This window comes from Panthera onca, chromosome C2 (assembly GCF_046562875.1).
Source record: "Panthera onca isolate mPanOnc1 chromosome C2, mPanOnc1 haplotype 2, whole genome shotgun sequence".
Classification (NCBI taxonomy): Eukaryota; Metazoa; Chordata; class Mammalia; order Carnivora; family Felidae; genus Panthera; species Panthera onca.
In genome coordinates this window covers 31,942,773-31,966,105 of record NC_138347.1, presented here as the reverse complement: position 1 = coordinate 31,966,105, position 23,333 = coordinate 31,942,773, and the positions used below count along the sequence as shown (strand labels likewise).

The 23,333-nt window shown below is 37.8% G+C and overlaps 1 protein-coding gene across 8 annotated transcripts in view; it reads left to right on the top strand.

Moving 5' to 3' along the window:
* Positions 1-23,333, top strand: part of ROBO1 (roundabout guidance receptor 1) — a 1,123,873-nt gene that overhangs the window by 1,058,589 nt on the left and 41,951 nt on the right. For 4 of the 8 annotated variants that reach the window (XM_078452893.2, XM_078452897.2, XM_078452895.2 and 1 more), the window contains 7 exons: positions 44-165; positions 1,127-1,358; positions 2,317-2,438; positions 5,461-5,632; positions 10,084-10,281; positions 15,680-15,706; positions 17,248-17,290. In XM_078452893.2, the coding sequence (XP_078309019.1) occupies positions 44-165; positions 1,127-1,358; positions 2,317-2,438; positions 5,461-5,632; positions 10,084-10,281; positions 15,680-15,706; positions 17,248-17,290 (916 nt within the window). The remainder of the gene's footprint in view (positions 1-43; positions 166-1,126; positions 1,359-2,316; positions 2,439-5,460; positions 5,633-10,083; positions 10,282-15,679; positions 15,707-17,247; positions 17,291-23,333) is intronic. The other 4 variants (XM_078452898.2, XM_078452894.2, XM_078452901.2 and 1 more) reach the window with 1 other exon arrangement.

Sequence of the window (23,333 nt, the reverse complement as noted above, 5' to 3'; positions counted from 1 at the left end):
TACATTGTGGAGGATGTAACACAATCTTCTTGGATTGTTGCAGATGTTCCCCCAACAAGTCAGGGAGTAGATCACAAGCAGGTCCAGAGAGAATTGGGAAATGTTGTACTGCACCTGCACAACCCCACCATCCTTTCTTCCTCTTCAATCGAAGTACACTGGACAGTGAGTCATTGTTGCAATATTTGATTTCAGTTTTAATAAGATGACTCCTGGGGGATCATTATATGAAAAAAATGTATTTATGGAACAGATTGCTTATAACTATATATATATATATATATATATAGTTATATATATAGTTATAGTTATATGTAGTTTTATATATATAGTTATATATATAGTTACATGTGTATAGTTCTATATATATAGTTACATATATAGTTATATATATATAGTTATATATATATAGTTTATATATAGTTATATATATATAAACTATATATAGTTATATTTATATATAGTTATATATATAGTTATATATATATATAGTTACATATATATATATATATATATATATATATATATACACACCCACCCACACACACACATATAGTTGACCACTTTTCCACCAATGACAACTTTATAATGTAAGTATTGTTTATTATAGTAGCTGTGCACTGGCTTTAAACAAAAAAAAGTTTCATGTTGTATTTTCTATTATACTGTAATAGTAAACTTTATCATTCTCAAAGAAAAGAAACACAGAATATTAATTATAAATATATAACTTGTGATAGGATCATTACCACATAATTTTTTTAAACTTAGAAATATTTCTAGGTAGTATTAAGTAAATGTTTGAAATTAGAAAGTGGTGAAACACATTTTCTCATCCTTTTGGTCCTGACATATCTCTAGATGTCTATCACAGAACTGTCATGATGCCTAACATTTCTGCACAAACCATAGAAATTAATATCTAATATTAATATATTAAGCTGAAAAGTGAATACATTATAAATGATAGTGACTCATTTTTAGTATTCTATCTTATATAAACTAGAAAACTATAAAGTAAAGCCAGGTAGAATTTTTTGCATTTTGTTACATTTAATTTTCATAATTTTTAAATAAACCAATAAAAAGATATAAATGGTTACATTTTTATTTGTCCTTTTAATAGGTGGACCAACAATCTCAGTATATTCAAGGATATAAAATTCTTTATCGGCCATCAGGAGCCAACCATGGTGAATCGGAGTGGTTAGTTTTTGAAGTGAGGACCCCAACCAAAAATAGCGTGGTTATCCCTGATCTCAAAAAGGGAGTCAACTATGAAATTAAGGCTCGTCCTTTTTTTAATGAATTTCAAGGAGCAGATAGTGAAATTAAGTTTGCAAAGACCTTAGAAGAAGGCAAGTATGAAATGTGTGATTACTGTGCTCTGCAATATATTTGTTAGGTTTTTATTAACTTAATTGAAGAAATGTTAATGTTAATACTGACACTAATTATTAACTGTCTTGATATTGAACATTATATTTTCCTAATAGAATTTGTTCAGTTAGAGCTTCTAAAGACCAAAATTCCATAACATATGACTTGCTTTAATAGTGGCCTCTGTAAAAATGTGCAAATGTGGACTCAACTGTGTGTTACTTAATGGCATATATAGGACATACTCAATTGTTCAGAACTAAAACTCACATTTAAAGATAAACTTGTTCTCAATGTGCTTGACTTTCCATTAATTATTTTCTATTCACTGATTGAATGTTACTTTGAGTAATGACTTATAAATAAGGTGAGTATTGACTTGGTTTTTCCAGGACTTTCTGGGGTTAGCATTTTATGCTTATGCCTCATGTCTATGGAAACTGCTCAGCTCTAGAAAAACCAGTATGATAGGCTACTCTATAACTGGAATTTTAAACCCTTATTTACAGAAAGGTTAAATGTCACAAACATATTCTTTAATAAAACCAGAATTTTCTGTAAAATGTGTTCATTACTTTGATTACATAAATGATAAGGATATAGTTAATGTCATGGGTGATTAATGTATACCTTTATAGTTTGGAACGCTTGTAGGGAGAACATGAGACTAAGGTTATAGGGTAGGAGAAACAAGAATTTTCCTGGCATATTTTGTGGAGATAATCTATGTAACTTTGGTTATGGAAAATTCTCAATAGCTAAAGAGTTAGCAATATTGAGGAGACACTTAAATCATTTGGGACGATTCAGACTTGGATGAGACATATGCATATATTGACATAGATTTTATATAGTGACTACTTGACTTTAAATGTTGTGTCTGCTTCCAGTGTTCTCTAATATATTCATAACCTACTTTTTAAAATAATTTAATAGCACCCAGTGCCCCACCCCAAAGTGTAACTGTGTCAAAGAATGATGGAAATGGAACTGCAATTCTTGTTAGTTGGCAGGCGCCTCCAGAAGACACTCAAAACGGAATGGTCCAAGAGTATAAGGTAATACATATATAGTAATTTACTGATGGACACCCTTCTCCCCCTACCAAAAAAAAAAACCAAAAACAAAAACAAAAAAAACCCACAAAAAACACACACACAGAAAAAGCGTGTTTAAATTGTGGATATTTGGCGCCATCTGCTGGTCAATGGAGCAACATGTAAAATTATTTGAAAAACACTTTCCTGTTCAGTAATTGTGGAATAATTCTTTCTTCAGCCATTTGAAGAAACAGTTAATTTAAAAGAAGTAATCTATATGGTCACAAAATCTATAGGTCCATGTAATTTCACACAAACAGCAAGTATGAATGCTAATAAAAAAGTAATTTTTTTACCTTAAAAAAATACCTTGAATATATTTTGCAGGATTTGGTTGCCCCATGAATTACCTATGAGTCAAATTCTATTAAACATGGTTTGCTTTATGTTTTTTTCAACATATTTGAAATTTTCGAACTTTGGAGCTAAGTTGGAAAACTTATTTTGAGGTGCACAAATTTTTTTTTTTCTATAAACCGTGTTTTAGTTTCAAAGGAAAATGTCCTGTCTCAGAGGAGATTCAGTTATAAATTTATGTATGTTTAAATGAATTTTAAAAATATAAGATGTCAAGTGGCTTAATCTAATATTCTGACAATTATTTTTATCTGTGAAGTCATTGGCTTTAGTCATTAAATTTAAGAGTCTTACATAGATTTTGAGCAAATATTTTCAAGCATGACAAGGTACAATAAAAACTAATTTAGGGTCATGAGATGTAGCCTATCAATGAATCTATATTATAGGAAAGGCTTAATGATCCATGATAAATGAAGAAGTGATTGATTGAATCAGGGGAATCTCAATAGAAAATAGCTTTCACAGGTCTTTTTTTCCAACATATGTGTAAACATATTGCATACTAAAAGAATTTTAACTGCAAAACATGTATTTCCGTAGATACTGCTTTGTATTCCCGTGATACCTGAGTATTTTTCTAGTTACTATCTAAACTGTGATACGAGTTTATCTCACATATGTGAATATTTTAGTCTGTGTCCATTGATAGGAAAATGACGTTAAAAAGGTGAACACATTTATCTTCTACAGGCAATTGCATACTAACATCAGAATCACTTGTGGACTCATTTTCCAAGTATAGGTCCCTGACCACCATTCTGAGAGATTCTGATTCAGTAGGTCTGATAGGGCACCTGCATATGTATTTTGGTAGATCTTTCCAAGGTGATTCTAATGTGCACACTTGGTAAGACCCAAATAAAGACCATCAGTGTTCTTTTGAGTAGCAAATTGGTTTGTAAAACAACTAGATATACTGAGCTTAATTTAGGTCTAATATTTTCTTAAAATGATTTTTAAAAACAAACTGAAAACCTCGTTATGAAATTTGCATATATTTTTAAAGGGTGACATTTTATAGTATTTAAAATAGTGCTGTGAATGCCCCTCAAATGTTCTAAGATATTTCAAATTAGATCTTCTAGTGTAATTGAGTCATTAAAAGGTACTAGTCTCTACGATGTAAGTGTTTTCTCATGAATATCAAGGTTATCTGAATACTGGGGAGTGACAGGATGCTATGGTTCAGTCCAGAAAAATGAACTGTTATAGAGATTATTAAGGATTTAAAATGAGGTGATGTCTCAGCTCTCAAGTAAAATTGTGTAATGTAGGCATTTTCCCCTAAGAGCCAAAGCTCATTTCTCTCCAGAAGAAATGCAAAAGGGTGGATTTCACTTAACTTCATGGTCAATTTAAAATAATAAAATGCCTTTGAAAACCTGATTGACTGGTACAAAATCAGTTTGTGGCTTTGGTTCAGCTGTGTAATGTAATTGGGGGAGGAAAAAATCACAAAGGACTCTTTATTTCCAAATGGTCAGATCCTGGTATAGAGTCTGACCATTTGTTGGTGTTATGCATTGAAACAATATTAAAATAATGTTAACCTCCAAAGAAAAAAATAAATGGTGGTTGCCTACATGATAGGAGACACTGGTACTCTTTCTTGGGTTTATTTTAAATCCCATTCCATATTACAGTTTAGACAATAGGCTACTTGAAACTAATCCTACATCTTGCTCGAGGACATCGTAAAGAATAGAGAGTGTGTTTTACTACCCCATGGACCATTTTCTTATGGCAACTGAGTCCAAATGCTGTCATGCACCATATCCTACTTCTTGAACATTGCTGAGGGTCACTCTGATTAAATAATCCTTTAGTGAAATTTAAATTAAGGATTACTGTGTAGTTCAGATATCTTAATTTCCTTAAAATAATTTCCCATCACAAATATCCTTATCAAAGTTATTGAGCTATACACTAGTTTTCTTATTGGAAGAATATTTTTCTTTCAAATATGTGTTGTTATTTTTCATTGTCTCATATATGTTATCAAAGACTCACACACCACAGGCTGAGTAGACTCCTAGGAAGACCCTTTCTCCTTGTATCCAGTTTTATTTATTTACTTTTCACTAAACTCTATAACTCTACACCGAACATGGGGCTCAAACTTGGGACCCAGAGACCAAGAGTCACATGCTCCAGTAATTGAGTCAACCAGGTACCCCTGTCCAGTTTTGTTATAAATAGCCATATTTATACAAAGGTACTTTAGATTAAGTTATTGATCTTTATCTGGCTATTCACAGCTTTTTGCAAAGCCTTTTTGGCAAATAATTTCTAGGTGTTTAAAAAGAAAAAAACACCCTGTTGATTTGGACTGATAATAAGAACCTGTGTCTTTGAGCAAAAATGTATAGACTTTCCCATTATAATCCTTTCAAAGTATATGAGACAATTTAGAGAGGTTTTGAAGGTACTGCTAACCTGAGGTTTGACGGGGAGAGGCCTCTCAGAACTAGATCCTAGGGAAAAATGACTTTTGCAGCATCCTATATTAGGTTCATGATGAGTCTGAACTTGGTCTGGGTCTAAAACTGAAATGCTATGCTGATCTTTGCGTTCACTTAAATAGTTTACCAGCTTAACATTCCTTGTTCTCTTCTTAAAGGTTTGGTGTCTGGGCAATGAAACTAGATATCATATAAACAAGACAGTAGATGGTTCCACCTTTTCTGTGGTCATCCCTTCTCTGGTTCCTGGGATTCGGTACAGCATAGAGGTGGCAGCCAGCACTGGGGCCGGGGCCGGGGTGAAGAGCGAGCCACAGTTCATCCAGTTAGGTGAGTGCCAGTACAGATCCGCTTTGACAGTCTGTCGCTGTATCCATTGTCCTGCCTTTGTTTTTTGTTGGTTGGTTGGTTTGTTGGAAATAGAGCTGCAACAATATATTTCATAAATGCAGAAAGATATATACAAGTATATAATTATAAAAATATAGAATAGACCATATAATATTATGATTACATAAATGTATATAATATATATCACAACTAAACTTAAACTTAGCTGAGCACACATTTTAAATTATATTTCAAGCAAAAGCTGTCAGCATTCATTGTCATCCTAATTCTATCCTTTTCTTTTCTTTTTTGGTCTATTCAACAAATACTATTAATTGAGAACCAAGGATACCTCAGTGGGTAAGAAAGACAGTCTGAACATTCACGGAATTTATAGTGATTTGGATGAAAAAAATAAATTCCCATGAAAAAGTTACACTAGGCATTAGAAGTTTAAGCAATATGCAACTTATATTTACCATTTTGGTGTCTGTTGTTTTTTTTTTTAAAGTTGTTATTTATATTGAGAGAGAGAGATAGGAGAGAGTGGGGAAGAGGCAGAGAGAGGGAGAGAAAGAGAATCCCTAACAGGCTCCACACTGTCAGTGCAGAGCCTGATGAGGGGCACGATCCCACAAACTATGAGATCAAGAGCCAAATGCTCAGCCAAGGCAGCCTGGGCTCAAGCCACCCAGGCACCCCATTTTTGGTGTCTGTTTAAAATTTTAATTGCTTTTTATAACAAAAGATAGATTCAAATGTCAAAGAGAATGGGAATATGGTTATATGCTAATTACTTAGATAGTTAAATACAATATGTGCTTCAAAAGTGGTTAGATGAATTAAAAGAAAAAAAGAAAACAGAGAAGCATTGTAACAACAGTCTCCTGTAGTCAATGTCGCATGAATACAAAATACAAATTAGTAAATGGTTACTAGAAAAATGTAAAGCAAATAATAACAAAACAGCAACAAATACAACTATAAATGGAAAGGGAAAAGAAAAGTGTCAATATTAAGAGGCTACATTTAAATTACAAAAGATGCTGAGAGCCCAGTCAACATTGTGTCTGTTCATTTCAGATCCCAAGTTAAGCATTAATAAGATTTTATGTCCGTTTCTAAATTATGGAAAAGGATCAGATATATGCATTTTTTATACTTCACAGATAAGTGCATAGTATTTTTGCATTTGGATGATAATCGATGACATTCAAGACATTATTTCAAAACAAAATTAAAAAACATTTGGCTTTGAATAAACTGTGTTGTATAAGCTTTACATTCAATTTGGAAACTATCATTGTTCCATTGTTAAGACAATGCTATCTTCTCTAGTAGATGTCCTTGCCGAACTCCTGTGGTATAACACAATAAAGTCCACCTGAAGTGCAGTAATTGTGGGGTAGGACCCTGTTCCTTGTAGACGTGGAGGGTCACGGGCTGATGAGGCTTAGCTTTATTTAATGTGGAGCTTCCAAGGTTGACCCAAGGCCAGCAGAAAGAAAAAGAAACACATAGTGTAGGGGAGGATTTAATGGTGCAGATCTAGAAATAGTGCATGCCTCCTGCCCAGGACTCAAGTCCCGTGATTCCAAATAGATGAATGGGAACACCACAAAATGAAGTCACTGGTGAGGGAGCTACCTCCCGAAAACTCTATGCTATGGCAATAACATTCCAACCTTCAGAAGGGAGCTTGCTCCATCCGCCAGAGCCATGGACCAGAATTCGAGTTGGGAATTATCTTTTTAAACAGTGATTACGTGTGCAACCTTTAGGTGGAAATAGTTTCATGATTTATTTCAGGATCATCTATTACAAAATTCCAAGTAATACAGGAAACTAAGAGAATTACTTGATACAATTTTAGGTGAGATAAGGGAAAAACAGTCTCAGTATAGACCTTTTACTCACTTGCCCACTTTTATGAAGTGTCAGTACTAACTTATTAAAACTGATATTATAGGTTACACTGTGATGACCTTATACATTGTTGATGTCACTTACCTACTTTTGTAACATGTGATTTTAGTCCTGTGTTTTCAGAGCTGAATTGGGAAAGGGCCATGTGTAATTTTATTTATTTAAGATTTAAATCAAGGGATTTGAGGGTCAAATTGGTTTTCTTGAAATTATAAATGTGTTCCAGTTTTCCATATCTTAGTATAGCCTCAGCTGCAGTGAGACAAAGACTGAGATACAGAGTGGCCGTTTTAATTCATTAGTCACACCACACTTTATTCTCTTAAGCCCATCTGGTCGCTTGCATGGAACCTCTCTTAGCTGTCTCCATAAAATCTGAAGCTACCCAACTTAACCTTGCACAAATAGCCATGAAATCTATAAACTTAGTAGATACAAAAAGTGTATCAGGAAAAAAAAAAAAAAAAGAATAGGTCTGCTTGGTGAACTCGCAGAGGATGAAGTGCTTTTACGATAACTGTAGATAAAAGAGCCTGGAACATGAAATGAAACATTCAGTCAACAAACTGTTGAAAGCAGGTAACTGAGAGAATTTATAAAAATAGGCTTTTCCGGCTTGACCCTCCACAGAATATAATATGGGATTCTGTTCAAAAAAAAAGGTAAAAAAAAAATAATAATAACACCACACACAGACACACACACACACACACACACACACACACACACCCCTGTGAGTAGCAGTGTAGCTACCATTTTACATAGAAAGGGGTGGCACTTTCACAAGACTGTTTCCTTAGCCACTGAATGCTGCTTATTTGTCTAACCAATGTCTTATTGGGACATAATATCATCTAATAAGAAAAAAATCGTCTGTAGATTTTTTTTTTCTGTTGGAGAAATGTTATTCCTAGATAATAAGCTATCGTGGTTATTTTTCTGAAAAAAAAAGGGGGGGTGGAATTTTGGACTAGAACAAATGTTTCTATTTTATTTTATTTTATTTTATTTTATTTTATTTTATTTTTAACGTTTATTTTTGAGACAGGGTGAGACAGAGCATGAATAGGGGAGGGTCAGAGAGAGGGAGACACAGAATCTGAAACAGGCTCTGGGCTCTGAGCTGTCAGCACAGAGCCCAACGTGGGGCTCAAACTCACAGACCGCGAGATTGTGACCTGAGCCGAAGTCAGCCGCTCAACCAACTGAGCCACCCAGGCGCCCCAAAATGTTTCTATTTTAAAACAGCTTCATTACCAGAACATTTTCAGAGTCCAGTGAAATTTGACGACTGTAAGAAAGCACCAGCCCTAATGAAATGGACAAACCCTTCTTGTTTCACCAGATGTTGTGGGGGAGGAACGTTAAAACTAGACACTGGTGGGAATTCTGCCCACTGGGCCACCTTGGTGTTGCGATCAAGTCAGAGCCCATGAAGTAGGGTATGGCTCTGATGACAGCACAGCACTTCCAGTTCTCCATAGACTCTGCTAACTGCTCTGTGTGACTTGACGGAATGGTGGGCTTAGACAATGAATCACAGTGGGTTTAAACATGAATGCAAAAATAAGTACATTTGAATAGCCATCAATGCCGTCGATTTCAAATTCTTGAATTGAGATAACAAAACACAAACCTTCTTGGCTTGATAACACTTGATAGTTCTTGTCCATATTTAATGTTCTTATATCTGTTGTTGATCACGGCTATTATTTTAAAAAGAAAGAGATGACTCGAAAAAAAAAATGTGGGACACCTGGTTCGTTCATTCAGTAGACCATCCAACTCTTGATCTCAGGGTTGTGAGGTCAAGCCCCATGTTGGGTATAGAGATTACTGTTAAAAAATAGGAATATTATTCATAGTTATTTCAGTGGTAAGATTATCTTAATTTTTCTTTGGTTTTATATTAAACTAAATTTTATAGACCCTTTGAACATAGGCCCAAATAACGTGTTTATAAGACATTTTAGAGTCTTAAAATAATAGCCTATACAATCGGGGTATAGGGACAAGGAAAGTATACACTGTTTTTTTCAATATAGGCCTTAAGAAGAGGAAATAACCTTTTATTTGTTAATATTTTAAAACCTATAGAAGTCTGAGACAGTTTATATCTTTTTTATACAACTTATTTGATACTCCTTATTTATATACTATTGTTGACATATTTCACTTTTTAGATTTATAGTTTTGTATTTATCTCAGCACTAACCTGTGAAAGTTCATCTAAGCAATAAGCTGCAGAGTTTTCTGGAGTAAAAAATAGAAATTGTGTGCCATTGTCTTTGTTTTAAAATAGAGTCCATAAAATTACCGCATCATATGTGTTTTGTATGAAGATAAAGTGAATATGATTTTGCTGACAATCTCCTGGACTCTTTTAATTAACAGAGGTGGATGTCATAGAATAAAAGAAATTACTGTTCAAAAATTGACAAAGTAATGATAGCCACCTTAGATAAGTATGCATTCGTTGTCTCATTGACTTTTAAACCCACATTAATCCAAAGATGGCATTTCAGATTCTCATGGAAACCCTGTGTCGCCTGAAGACCAGGTCAGCCTTGCTCAGCAGATCTCCGATGTGGTGAAGCAGCCAGCGTTTATTGCCGGAATCGGGGCAGCCTGCTGGATCATCCTCATGGTGTTTAGCATCTGGCTTTATCGACACCGCAAGAAGAGAAACGGGCTGACTAGTACTTACGCGGGTATCAGAAAAGGTACTACCTTTCCTAAGTTTTCCATTTTGTAATATGTTTGTGTAACTCCTGATTTTAATCTGTGACCCCAGAATATTCATGACCATGTATCTCCTGTAGTAAATTATTTTCATATAGAAAGATTTTCAAAAGTGCTTTTATTGTATTGTCATCTCCACCCATTGACTCCTCTTGATTAGCAGCACTTCCAACAAGGGTTTATCCGTTTCAGGCTCAATTCCTTTAAAATAGATTTCACCAAGGTAGGTCCACCCTTGTTTGTTATACCATCTCCTGTGCTTTGGGGGAGTTACTCCGTGGTTTTACATTCTTGAAGAAATGTTTTAGCCTCGTTGTCCCAGGAATTATAAATACAAGCTCTGCACTGAGCTTAAACGGAGTGCTGTTGTTTTTGTGAAGCTGAAGACATTATTTGTAAACTAATTATTTTATGATTCTTTCTGATGATCTATCAAATAGTTATTTCTTACTGAACATGGAATGCCCAGCTAAATGATGTGCCTCCATTTGCAGAGAGGAGTGTTTATTTTATTTTTTTATTGCTGTATTTAAAGTTGCGGAGTTGAATATCGATATGGCGTTAATTAGCGATGGGGATTTCGTTACAAATGTGTTGATAGTTTTAGAAGAAAAAGTTTACCTGGCTGCTGTTAGTTACAATTGTATGGATGAACTGAGTACACCAAGAATTTTCAGACACCTTCACCATACATGCCTTTGAAGTCTGTACACTGGTGATTTGTATTTTTTATCCTTTGATAAGATTTGTGAACGTTCTCAGGCAAATAATCCTCCCTGCCCCCACCTTCCGAACAAATATATTAATCAATTCTGGGCCTCTGATATGGGCTATAGGTAGTTTGAGTGAAGGTTCTGGCTATCTGGGGAGAGGCCCAATTTATGTCTTTAGTCCAACTAAATTATTTATACTGCTCCTTTTTTGCTCTCAAAACTGTCCTGGTTTATATGACACATTACACATTCACCCTAGTCATAGGGCTTAGATGCAAATCTAACACAACACTTTTGCTTTGCTGCAAATTTAAAGGGAATTACCGATAAACACATCCCCTCCCTCCACCATCACCACCCTTTAGAAAAACGTCAACAGAATTTTTGAAGGGAACATTTCCTAAGTGTCTTGGCTAAGCCCTTTCTCTAATCAGTTATAGGCAAAGTCAGAATTTGTGGTGCTAGCTAGAACTTTTCTCAATGAGAAGTTCTCTTGACTGTCCCTGTACACTTATAAAACAGCCTGGAGAAGCAGTCTAAAATATTAGTGCTCTCAGTCACAAGGGATCTTGGCAAGAAAGAGTGCACACAACTTCATCACCGTGCTGCAAAAATAAATTAATGTGCCTCCTGCCTGTGGGTGTGCAGCATTCTATGTAGGTACACTTGCTGCAGCATTACCATCCTTAAAAATGTTTTTTTTTTCAGATATGTATTCTGTCTAGAGATGAAGCAAAATGTCAGTATCCCTGCCTGTGAAATGGAAAATGAGGGCTTGGAGGTTACTGCAAAGGGAGCTGGTGCTCATTATGTATACAAAGCAGGACAATGTCCCTCACATGTGTCACCATATAAAACCTTTGACTAAATGGCAATGCCGAGAAGGGGCTTGCGGGTGTCCCTGTGTTGTGGGGCAGGGAAGGGGCAGGGGTGTTGGGAGCTGTGTTTTGAAATCCAACTTGAAGAGGATAAGTGATTTAATTAACGCACAGATGAGGACTCTCTTGAATTCTCCGGGAATCTTGTACTTCTTAGTGCCATAAGGTGCTGTAGCTGTACAGTCATAACAATTGAATGCTCTGTATTGTCTTGAAATCTAAATATGTGACATGAAACCCACTTCCTCTCTGAAATTTCTCTTCTTCCACTAATGTACTTTAAGCATGCTGGCAGATGCCTATGTGCTCTTTGTGCAAAACCTATTAAACTAATATCATTGTCCTTTTAACTAGCTTGTGTTAAAGCAGAAATCATAGAACATAATTACAAATGTAATTGGTGAGCATTCGATTCAGCTTTCCCATTTTGCCTTGTTGGCACTTTTTCATAATTCTGTTTCCATGCAATTCAAAAAAAAAAAAAAAGTGCATCCTGAAACCTTAAATTGTCTCTGCCAAAACAATGCCAGTAATTAAAAGAAAAAACGAGATGAAGCATTTCAAAGAAATAGACATGACAGAACCTATTGCCCTATAAACCATCAAGCCAGAGTGTGACTTTGGGTGACACTGAGCATTTTTAAACACCCCCCGCCCCCATTTATCTGTAGATAAACCCTATGCTGGAACATGCCATGTCCCTTTTCCACATGCATTCACACGGTGCACCAGCATCGCTGGGTAAAAAGAGATTATTGTATTATCAGAGGCTTTGAAAATTAAGTTGTTTTTTGGGGTACAGGCTGTAAAAATTTCACTTAGATGGACTTCTTTTCATCTCTCCTTTAGTTCCTTTAACTGGGTTGGCAGTTAGCTAAGAGTACAGACAAGGACCTTTCATATTGTCCCTATGTCCTTATGACTGCAGATTAATGCTCAGGCACTTGAATAGCTTCACTTTCCAATGTACCTTTTATTATTATTATTATTATTATTATTATTATTATTATTATTATTTATGAAGACTTGTTACTATGACTCTGAATTTTTGATTGTAGCTAAATTACATTGACTCTCTGAAAAGACCTAACTGAAAGAAAACACAGCCCGGGAGACTGCGGCTGTGCTCCAAACGAAGGCCAGTGTGTAAATTGGGTACACGGCATTGAGGGTTTCGTTTTTGTTCCTTCTAGTGTGCTCAGAGATAAAACGGTTTGGTGAAAAGTGACAATTGTGCGGCATGCCCCAGCGTTAACAGTTAGCAGCCGCAAAGGCTCTAATCCCAAAGTAAATTTCTGGGAGACATTCATATGTGAAGTGGAAAATACATTTTTTGGCAACTTGATGATCCACGATAAGGAATCGATATTCTAGTTTGTGTGAATTAAGGATTTCTCAGACACAAACTTTAGTCTTCAAGAAAGCAGCGTAGGTTCCCTTGCTGTCTTTGCCAGGTCAGTGTTTACTTTCGATTCATGTGAAGAGCTTGGGAAATGAGTCAGCCCCCTCCCTCCAGGAAATGACATAGAAACACTAGTGGTGTTATCCAACACCCAGCATTTGGGAGGAGGTAGGAAAAGTGGGGGAGGCAAGGCTGCCACTTTTGAGGTCTGCAGTTGAATTTCGGGCATTATTGACGAGATGAAGATTTATAACTGCAGAGAGAGCGAAGGCTTTCAGTGGGGCGTTATTGTTGTGTTGTTAGCTTCTGGGGTGACGTTTAAAAACTGCTCAGCCTACTCGGAGAAGGCTTCTACGTGTGAACTAGAATAGAGAAATTAAAGTTTAAAACTACCCATTTTTTCCCATTCACAAATTTCCACAATGATAAAAACATAGTATTACACTGTTTACGTGATAAGGTGTCAGGCATTTCTTGGCAGTTCAGTTTTATGGTTCTCTTTGTTTCAGTTCGCTCTTGCCTTCTTTCTTCCCTCTCTTCCTCATTTCTTTCTCTTTGTTCCTTCTTTCTCTTCCTTCCCTTTTCCTTCCTTCCCTCCCTCCTCCCTCCTTCCTTCCCTCCCTCCTCCCTCCTTCCTTCCTTCCCTCCTCCCTCCTTCCTTCCCTCCCTCCCTCCCTCTCTCCTTCCTCCCTTCCCTCCCTTCCCTCCCTCCCTCCCTCCTTCCTTCCTTCCTTTCCTCCCTCCCTCCTTCCTTCCCTCCCTCCCTCCCTCTCTCCTTCCTCCCTTCCCTCCCTCCCTCCCTCCTTCGTTCCTTTCCTCCCTCCCTCCTTCCTTCCTCCCTCCTTCCTTCCTTTCCTCCATCCCTCCCTCTTTCCATCCCTCCCTCCCTCTCTCCTTCCTTCCTTCCTTCCCTCCCTCTCTCCCTCCCTTCCCTCCTTCTGTCCCTCTTTGCTTCTTTTCCTCCCTCCCTCCCTCCCTCCCTCCCTCCTTCTGTCCTTCCTTCCTTCCTTCCTTCCTTCCCTCCTTCCCTCCCTTCATTCCCTCCCTTCCTCCCTCCCTTCCTCCCTTCCTTCCTTCCTTCCTTCCTTCCTTCCTTCCTTCCATCCCTCCCTCCCTCTCTCCTTCCTCCCTCCCTCCTTCCTTCCTCCCTCCTTCCTTCCTTTCCTCCATCCCTCCCTCTTTCCATCCCTCTCTCCCTCCCTTCCCTCCTTCTGTCCCTCTTTGCTTCTTTTCCTCCCTCCCTCCCTCCCTCCTTCTGTCCTTCCTTCCTTCCTTCCTTCCTTCCCTCCCTCCTTCCCTCCCTTCATTCCCTCCCTTCCTCCCTCCCTTCCTCCCTCCCTTCCTCCCTCCCTTCCTCCCTCCCTTCCTTCCTTCCTTCCCTCCCTCCTTCCTTCCATCCCTCCCTCCCTCCCTCTCTCCTTCCTCCCTCCCTCCCTCCTTCCTTCCTCCCTCCTTCCTTCCTTTCCTCCATCCCTCCCTCTTTCCATCCCTCCCTCCCTCTCTCCTTCCTTCCTTCCTTCCCTCCCTCTCTCCCTCCCTTCCCTCCTTCTGTCCCTCTTTGCTTCTTTTCCTCCCTCCCTCCCTCCCTCCCTCCTTCTGTCCTTCCTTCCTTCCTTCCTTCCTTCCCTCCCTCTCTTCCTCCCTTCCCTCCTTCTGTTCCTCTTTGCTTCTTTTCCTCCCTCCTTCCCTCCTTCTTTCCTTCCTTCCTTCCTTCCTTCCTTCCTTCCTTCCTTCCCTCCCTTCATTCCCTCCCTTCCTCCCTCCCTTCATTCCCTCCCTTCCTTCCTCCCTCCTTCCTTCCTTTCCTCCATCCCTCCCTCTTTCCATCCCTCCCTCCCTCTCTCCTTCCTTCCTTCCTTCCTCCCTCCCTTCCTCCCTTCCTCCCTCCCTTCCTCCCTTCCTTCCCTCCCTCCCTCTCTCTGTCTCTCTCCTTCTCTTAATAATGAATACCTAAGTCCACCTATTAGTTCACTTTAATAAGCATTTACTTTCAGATTTCTAGATAAGGTTCAATCAAGACCCTGATAATACTTGTTTGAGAATCCATCAACCAATGTTTAGAAATGATTAATAGTAGAGGATTCCTGTTTGTACTAAAGCCGGGAGCTAAATCCTTGTCACTAAATGCAGGGTCATTCACAGGCTAACCCAGCACGACTCCCCGCTGTACTAGAATGCCAGACGCTTCAAAATGGTACCTGTAGAGACAAGCCTCTTCTTTGAACCTCAGATTTGGTTTTATCCATCTATCAGAGCGTCAGAACTGCTGGCTTAGTTATTTACATTTGTTTTATGTTCAGCTGTCTGCTTGATTTATACTAATGTGATGTGTTCCCTTTCTCTCTTCAGCTTAATAACTGGTTTATATTTTGTTTTGATTTTTCAGTCCCGTCTTTTACCTTCACACCAACAGGTACATATTTGCACTTAGCCTCCTCCTCTCCTTTGTTGGTTTGGCATGTGTTGTACTATTGTGTTTCTGTTTTTATTTCATTTTCTGCAGTTAGTTGGGGGAAAGGACTTAAAATGGAATACGGTCCTTCATTTACTCATGTCAGGCATGCATTTGAAGTAGAAATGATTGGTGTTGCCTTTCATCCGTTTAATACAGTTATTTATTCATGATTCCACATCGCATCCTAGCCTTGTTTGCACGTGTTTCATTAGATAGACACTCTGTTTCTACCCTCAGCATGATTTAACATGCTAATGATCTTATTGATTATTTCATACTTGGCAGTGCATTTTTTTACCCTTAACTTAAGCCTTTATGTTTTCCAACAAAAATTTCTCTCCCTTGCAATTCTCTGTCCACAGAATCAACATTTTTAAAGGGAGTCAAAATACCCAGCACATGTGAAAGATAAAACTTTTTATTTTCCTGAAGTCAGAATCCTAATATTTTGTTCTATTCAATTTCTTTCAAAGTGGGTTCTCTTCTTTCACATCACCTTTTAGTAAAAGATGTACCTGTAGTCTTGCCTCCTCGGTTTTAATCCATTTAAAGTAATCACTGGAAGCAGTTATCTCTCCTTAACACACTCCCCGTTTGGAGTTCTTCTAAGTAGCAGAATTTGGCAGCTTTTAGAAACATGTTTCTTCTTAGAAAATGTGTCTGTATTTACAGAAAAGCTAATCTTCTTAACCTCTTGCCTAACTGTGTGCAAATCTGTATTTGTTATTGCTAAATTTTTATACCCATAATTCATTGGGCTGAGAATGCTTCCAAGAACATTAAAATATAGTTTCACTATATGTACACATGTCTGATGAAAATGTAATGGGAAGGGGTTCTACAAGCCACAAGAAAAAATAGGTCGTATTAATTAACTGCCACAACTTGACATATATCTTTGTGTGTAGAGAGAGAGAAGGTTTATTTGAACATTTATCTTTGTCTTTCTGGTACTTCTTCTGGGAAAATAGCCTAGTCATTTTTTCCCCCAAATTTAAGATTCCAAATATGTATTTATATGTTTATATATATACACGTGTGTGTGTATATATATATATATACACACGCGCGTATATATATACGCACGTATATATATATATATATATATATACGCGCGTATATATATATAATCATGAAATCATACGATCTAATAATTTAAAGTAGAAAACTATGGGAATAGGAATGTAGCAATGCATAATAGTTATATTTAATAAGAGTGCACTGAAGTTTGCTTTTACTTAGTTCTTAACTTTATTGGCACATTAAGAAAATAGGAGTAACATATTTAATGTTATACAATCTTAAAAAATACTAGTTGAATCAGAAATCTACTTTCTGTGATGGTTTTTCTAATACTTCTAAGTAGAAAGGGAGAAAATATTCCATTTTAAGAAAGATGCTCATGGATGTGATAGCTTTTGATATTTAAGCATAAACCTGTCTATTAATTGTTTCTTTCTCTCTCTCTCTTTTTTTTTTTTTTTTTTGTAATATTCTAGTAACTTATCAGAGAGGCGGTGAAGCTGTAAGCAGTGGAGGGAGGTAACTATCCTGCTTGTTTTGTAGATCCTAAGGGAAATTACAGGTATCTCATCTTGGCCCCCTCAATGACATCACTTTCTTTGCATAAAAGGTTGAAGTTGAGGATGAAATTTGTTCAAATCTTTTAGAAATACACCATTCCGCTGTGCTTGTGGAACCGAGCTGGTTTGTATACAAAAGCAGTTGATTGGAGCTGTTGCATCTCAGTGAATGGACACCAGAGGGCACACGTTAACCGGGAAAGACAAACTTGCTGATTTAGCGAATGATTAAAAGGAGTTAAAGTAATTAAGCAATGGCATTTATGAAGATTAAGAAATATAGCTAGTTAACAGTTACTATCAAAGAGAAAGTGTTCATTTGAAAACCTGCTGAACACAGCATTTGCTCATAAGTTGTTGTAGGTTAGGTTTGTTTGTTGTTGTTGTGAATTCAACATAGTTCAGCTCTCGAGTTGCAGGAAAATATGTTGAGATAAAAGAAGAAATCTGGGTAGCTTGTTAATACAGAGATTTTTTCCCTCTAATTAAAATGAACCTCAATCCTATATTTATGATTTTTTGTAATTATTATTCAGTGAACTTTAATATATTCACAGAGAAATCAGAAATTGATGTGACAGGCAGCTTAAAAGAGCTGAAAAAAGGTATATGTATGTGAGCCACGCTTCTGCATTTTCTATAATAAGATGATTTTTTTCCCCAAACCAGCAACATCTAGCTTAAAGTGTAAGAACAAAAATCTTCCAACCAAAACCATTTTATAATTCAAATTGAATGAACTTACTGGGTGTTCGGCTTTGCACAGTTGGATGTTGTGGATGGAATTGGAAAAGACAAAAACGAGTAAAATACTCCAAGAAGCATACCATCTGAACAAAATTACTGAATTTAGTATATGACAAAGAATGATTTTTTAAAAAACGTTGATCACCTTTAACCAGTGCTGCACAAATTTGGGTATCGAGTGCTAACCTTTTCTTCCCAGGTACCCGTGCTAGCTTGCTGTTTTCATTCCTGTGAAACAAAGCCAGTCCCTGAGAGATTGAAAGCTAGGAGGTCTTCATAAGGAAGAAATTCACTTGATTCAGGAATTAAACCAGAGCCTGGTTTTGCATCCAGGAGAATTCCATCTAAATTGTAGCCCAGATAGTCATGAAACAGCCTCTGGGCATCACAACATTCTCTCGTGGGTAAATCTGGACGGCCTGATTATAGAACCAGCTCTCTACACGTGTATGTTCATGACTGTAGACTTTCGCTTTTATCTTAACCATAGCATACAAAGTGTACTGCACTAGCTTCTGTACATGGGCACGTGTACAGACTGTCTCTCACTCTTTCTCTCTCTCTCTCTCTCTCTCTCTCTCTCTGTCACACACACACACACACACACACACACACACACACACACACACGTAAAATATTGCTGGTCGTTGTTCTAAATGGATTTACAACCTAGATAGAGCAAGTTATCAAACAGGAACTAATGGAAGGAATCCATAGTTACAAATAGCAAGTTTCTATGGCAGGACTGAAAAATTACAAGCTATCAACTGAAAATTAACAAACTGAACTAACTGTCCATTTGGAAAGCTTGCTGTATTACCATACAGAAGTAACCTTTTAAATTAAAAATAGGATAACAGTGAAACCTCTGTATTTCAGATACCAAATATTTTAAAAGTAAACTAGCAAATGAAATGACAAAAGATGCTGGAATATTACAGAGGCAACAGATAAATAAAGATCTTAGAATCCGTGCTCAAAATGATAGCTACAGACACAATTTTAAATGTATTTATTCATCGAACGTATTTATTGAATGTCTACCACGTGACAGGCACCGTTCTAGTTGGTTGGGATGCATCAGCGAGCAAGTCAATAAAAATTCCTGTTCTTATGAACTTTACATTAAGTATGGGAGATAGAAGATAAATAATAAAGATTAAAAAAGTCAACTACAGTATCAGCAGTTGGTAAGTGCTTTGGAACAAATAGATAGAGCAGAAGAGGAATCAGAGGTACTTTAGGAAGAAGTCTCATTTCCTAGCCAGAGTATGTATGTGGAGGGGGAGGGGGAGTTGCAGTGGGTGCACATGTATATCTGTGTTCTACGATTCCGTGTGGGAAGAGAAGGGGCAGCGATCCAAACTCCTGCACTGTCTCCTCTCACGTCCATACCTTAAACATTGGTTTCCCTCAGGCATCTCAGACTCTGTGACCCTGTTCTGACCCTCCCACCTCATTCGGTTCATGATACCTAAGTTAAAATTTCTTTTTTCTTTTTTTGATGTTTATTTATTTACTTTTGAGAGAGAGAGAGAGAGCACGAGAGGGGGAAGGGCAGAGAGACAGAGAGAGAGAATCCTAAGCAGGCTCCACATTGTCAGCTCAGAGCCCGATGCGAGACTGGAACTCATGAACTGAGATACCATGACCTGAGCCAAAATTAAGAGTCCAACGCTTAACCCACTGAGCCACCCAGATGCCCCACCCAAATCATAATGTCAAATCGTCCTTTCTTCTGCATCCGTCATTGCCTTTGTTGAGCCCACTTTTTACCCCCTTCACTATCGCAACGCTGTTTCACATCCAGCACTTGTTCTCCCCTGCCTAATCTGTCTCAAAAGCTCCCAGCAGCCCTACCTTCATCTATATTCATCATCACTACTTCCTGTTTATTCCTTTGCCCATTGCAGCCAAAATGGCATTTGGAAATGCATATTGATCATGTCTCTAAGTTGTTCCAGATCCTGCTTTTAATAGAACCCGCCATGTCTAAAATATCAAGTCCAAATTCAGCATAATACGTGAAGCCAGCAACGTCTAGTTTTTGCAGGTCTGTTTCCCAAGTCTAAGTGCCACACCCTACAATCCAGTGTCAGCCCACCTGCCACTCGCCCCTGTTAGATTCTCTTATATATCTTCATTTCATCAGCTTGGAATGTGTTGCCCTCCCGTGTCTGTTTCCTGAGCTTCACCTGCTGTGTTCTCCATGAACTTTTGTGCTGTGCAGATACCACAGTTAAGCACCTAACATAAGGTAATGCAGTGATCTTTTGTTTATATCAGGGTTCCGCAGATTAGGGCTCCTGGGTCAAGTCCAGTCGGCCACCTGTTTTGTAAATAAAGTTCTATAGGAATACGGCCAGACTTATTTGTTAATGTACTGTCCAGGGCTGCTTTCCCACCACAACGGCAGAGCTGAGTCATTGCAACGGAAATTATAATAAAGGAGAAGGTTGACCCCGAAAATCTTTTCTAGTTCACAAAATTGTGAATTGAGCTCTTCCCAGAAAAGGGAAAAAGAGGGTTGTGGTAAGCAGAGACGGCTGGCTTCCCAACTTAAAAAGGGCCAAAGGCTTGTGATACGATCCAGGAGAGGACCATAGAACTATTAAGTAGCTGTTCTAATTCATTTGTTTTCCCTACCTCAAAAATTCCAGTCACCTCTTCCAAAAACCCTACTTAAAATCCCAACCACAGCATAAACATGGGAACACCCGAGAAATCCTGAAGAAATGAGTAAGAAAATCAAGCCAAACAGGTAGAGAATGCCAATAAACCATTTCCTTGCTGTGGGAGGTGACAAAGAAGCAGAGCTCAGGCCTTGCTTCTTTCTAAAATACTGGCCACTCTTCAACCTATCCCTTGCTCCTTCCAGCGCTTCAGAACTCTGGCAGACTATTAAAGGAAAGAGGAGACAGTCCACAGACACTCGTGTACTGTGAGGCCCCCGTACCATTTTCTCCAGCCCTGGCACCCTCTAGTATTTTATTTTGTGATTTAGGATCTTAAATAGGTTGCTGTGTTTTGTTTTGTTTGAGTGAAGTGATTGGAGTATCTGGTGTAAGAGCAGCAGAGGAAATGAAAACTGTTGCTACATAATTATTTAAATGCAATGTCCTCTTTTTCTTTGTGACACAAATTCATCCCCTTCACATAAACTGGAAGATAAGTTTGGGTTTTATGAGCCCTACTGTCTTCCCTTCCCTGATAATACTGTCTTTTAAAAGACAAGGAAGAAATAAACAAAACTTCAGATTATTGGTGTGAAAATACATCTAATAGTATGAGGTAAAAATATGTATTGTAGACACATTTTAATTGCTGTAACCAGAACTGAGTTTTGCTTCTGCTTAATTTCTTATTGTTGGGCAGCTACATCTGCCTCATATATACTGGATCATCCTAAATGCAGAAAAATAGCCTATGAGATTTGTAGTTTAAAAAGACCCTAACACCCTTACCATAGTAGTGGCATATGACCTTGACTTTTTCAGACCCCACTGAAATATACACATGGCATTTTAAGATTCATTATGGGTCAATAATCTATGCTTCACCTTCTTCCCCAAATAATTACTATTCTAAATACAAGTTAAACCAAAGCCAGAAGGTGAATTGCTAATCCTACTTCCTGTTGGAAGTCACCCATACATATGGAAAGTTCTTTCAGTTTATGATGATATAAAAACGTTCACTTTAAAAGTACTTTCCTGAGGAATCATAAATATTGTCTACTCCTTTTGAAACATAGAAGTCGGCTGAAAAATTTCCACTTGACCCATACACTAGACGCATAATATCTCTGCAGTGTCAAATACGGAAATTTATTTTTAATAACTTCTATAGTGACAAGGTTTAAGTTCAAGAGAAAATAAATAAGGAAAGTTAAAGATGACTAGATGCAGAATTTCTATACCCAACAACTATTTCAAAGGCTCCAGATATCTTTGATACAGCTTGCATTTAAATGTTTTTAATTTCCACAGCTCAGCAAAATTTCTCTTCAAAGCGTTTTTATCAACAATGTTACTAGTATGTTTGCTCAATTTTAACAGCGGTTATTTTGAATTTCAAGACTGCAGACATTTACCCCACTCAGTCTTTTATATGAATGTTTAAGGACTTTGGGAAATTTCAGCACGCCCCACTATGTATGTGTATAGCATCTGGGATTTGAGTGTGGATTCTAGAGCCAGAGTACTTGGGTTTGATCCCAGCCCTGTCACCCACTCAATTCCCAAAGCCATACACAAGTTCCTTAATCTGTGTCTGAGGAGTTTCCTCATCTGTAAAATTTGATAATAGTAGTAACTACTAGGTAGTTCTAAGAATTAAATGAGTTGATATGTGTGAAGAACTCAGAACAAGATGTCACTCGTTGTAAACAAAGAGCAAATATTCGTTTTTTTTTTTTATTTTTTTTTTCAACGTTTTTTATTTATTTTTGGGACAGAGAGAGACAGAGCATGAACAGGGGAGGGGCAGAGAGAGAGGGAGACACAGAATCGGAAACAGGCTCCAGGCTCCGAGCCATCAGCCCAGAGCCTGACGCGGGGCTCGAACTCACGGACCGCGAGATCGTGACCTGGCTGAAGTCGGACGCTTAACCGACTGCGCCACCCAGGCGCCCCGCAAATATTCGTTTTTATGACAGATACATATACCCATATGCACACATACATGTGTATACAGACGTATAACTGATAAATCCGTGTTCTTCATTTGGAGTGAATTATTCTTCAAATACCCATCACGTACGTAGTAAGTTTCCTCAGTTCCTGTGTGTCATGGAACCATGGAGGGTGAAGTGTCAGGTTCTTGCTTCGCAGGTAAATGAGATGCATGGTGATGTCATTTTAACAAAGAAAACGAAACCCTGAAGAAAATGTCTGCAGCATCTCACTGCCAGTCCAATTATGGTGGATCTGACCCCACACCAGGCACCATCACCTCTTTGCTGAGTTATCAGTCAGAGTCAAAGTTGGAAAAGGACATCAGGAATGCCATTCTTTTTTTTTAAGTTTATTTATTTATTTTTATGTGGGGGGAAGGGGGGGCAGAGGAACTGAAGTGGGTTCTGTGCTGACAGCAAAAGCCCGATGCGAGGCTCAAACTCATGAACCCTGAGATCGTGACGTGAGCCGAAGTTGGACGTGTAACCAACTGAGCCAACCAGGAGCCCCTGGAAGGGCATTCTTCAACTCTACATCTCTGATGCTAGTGGTACAGGGCTCCCATTAATAACCATTGTT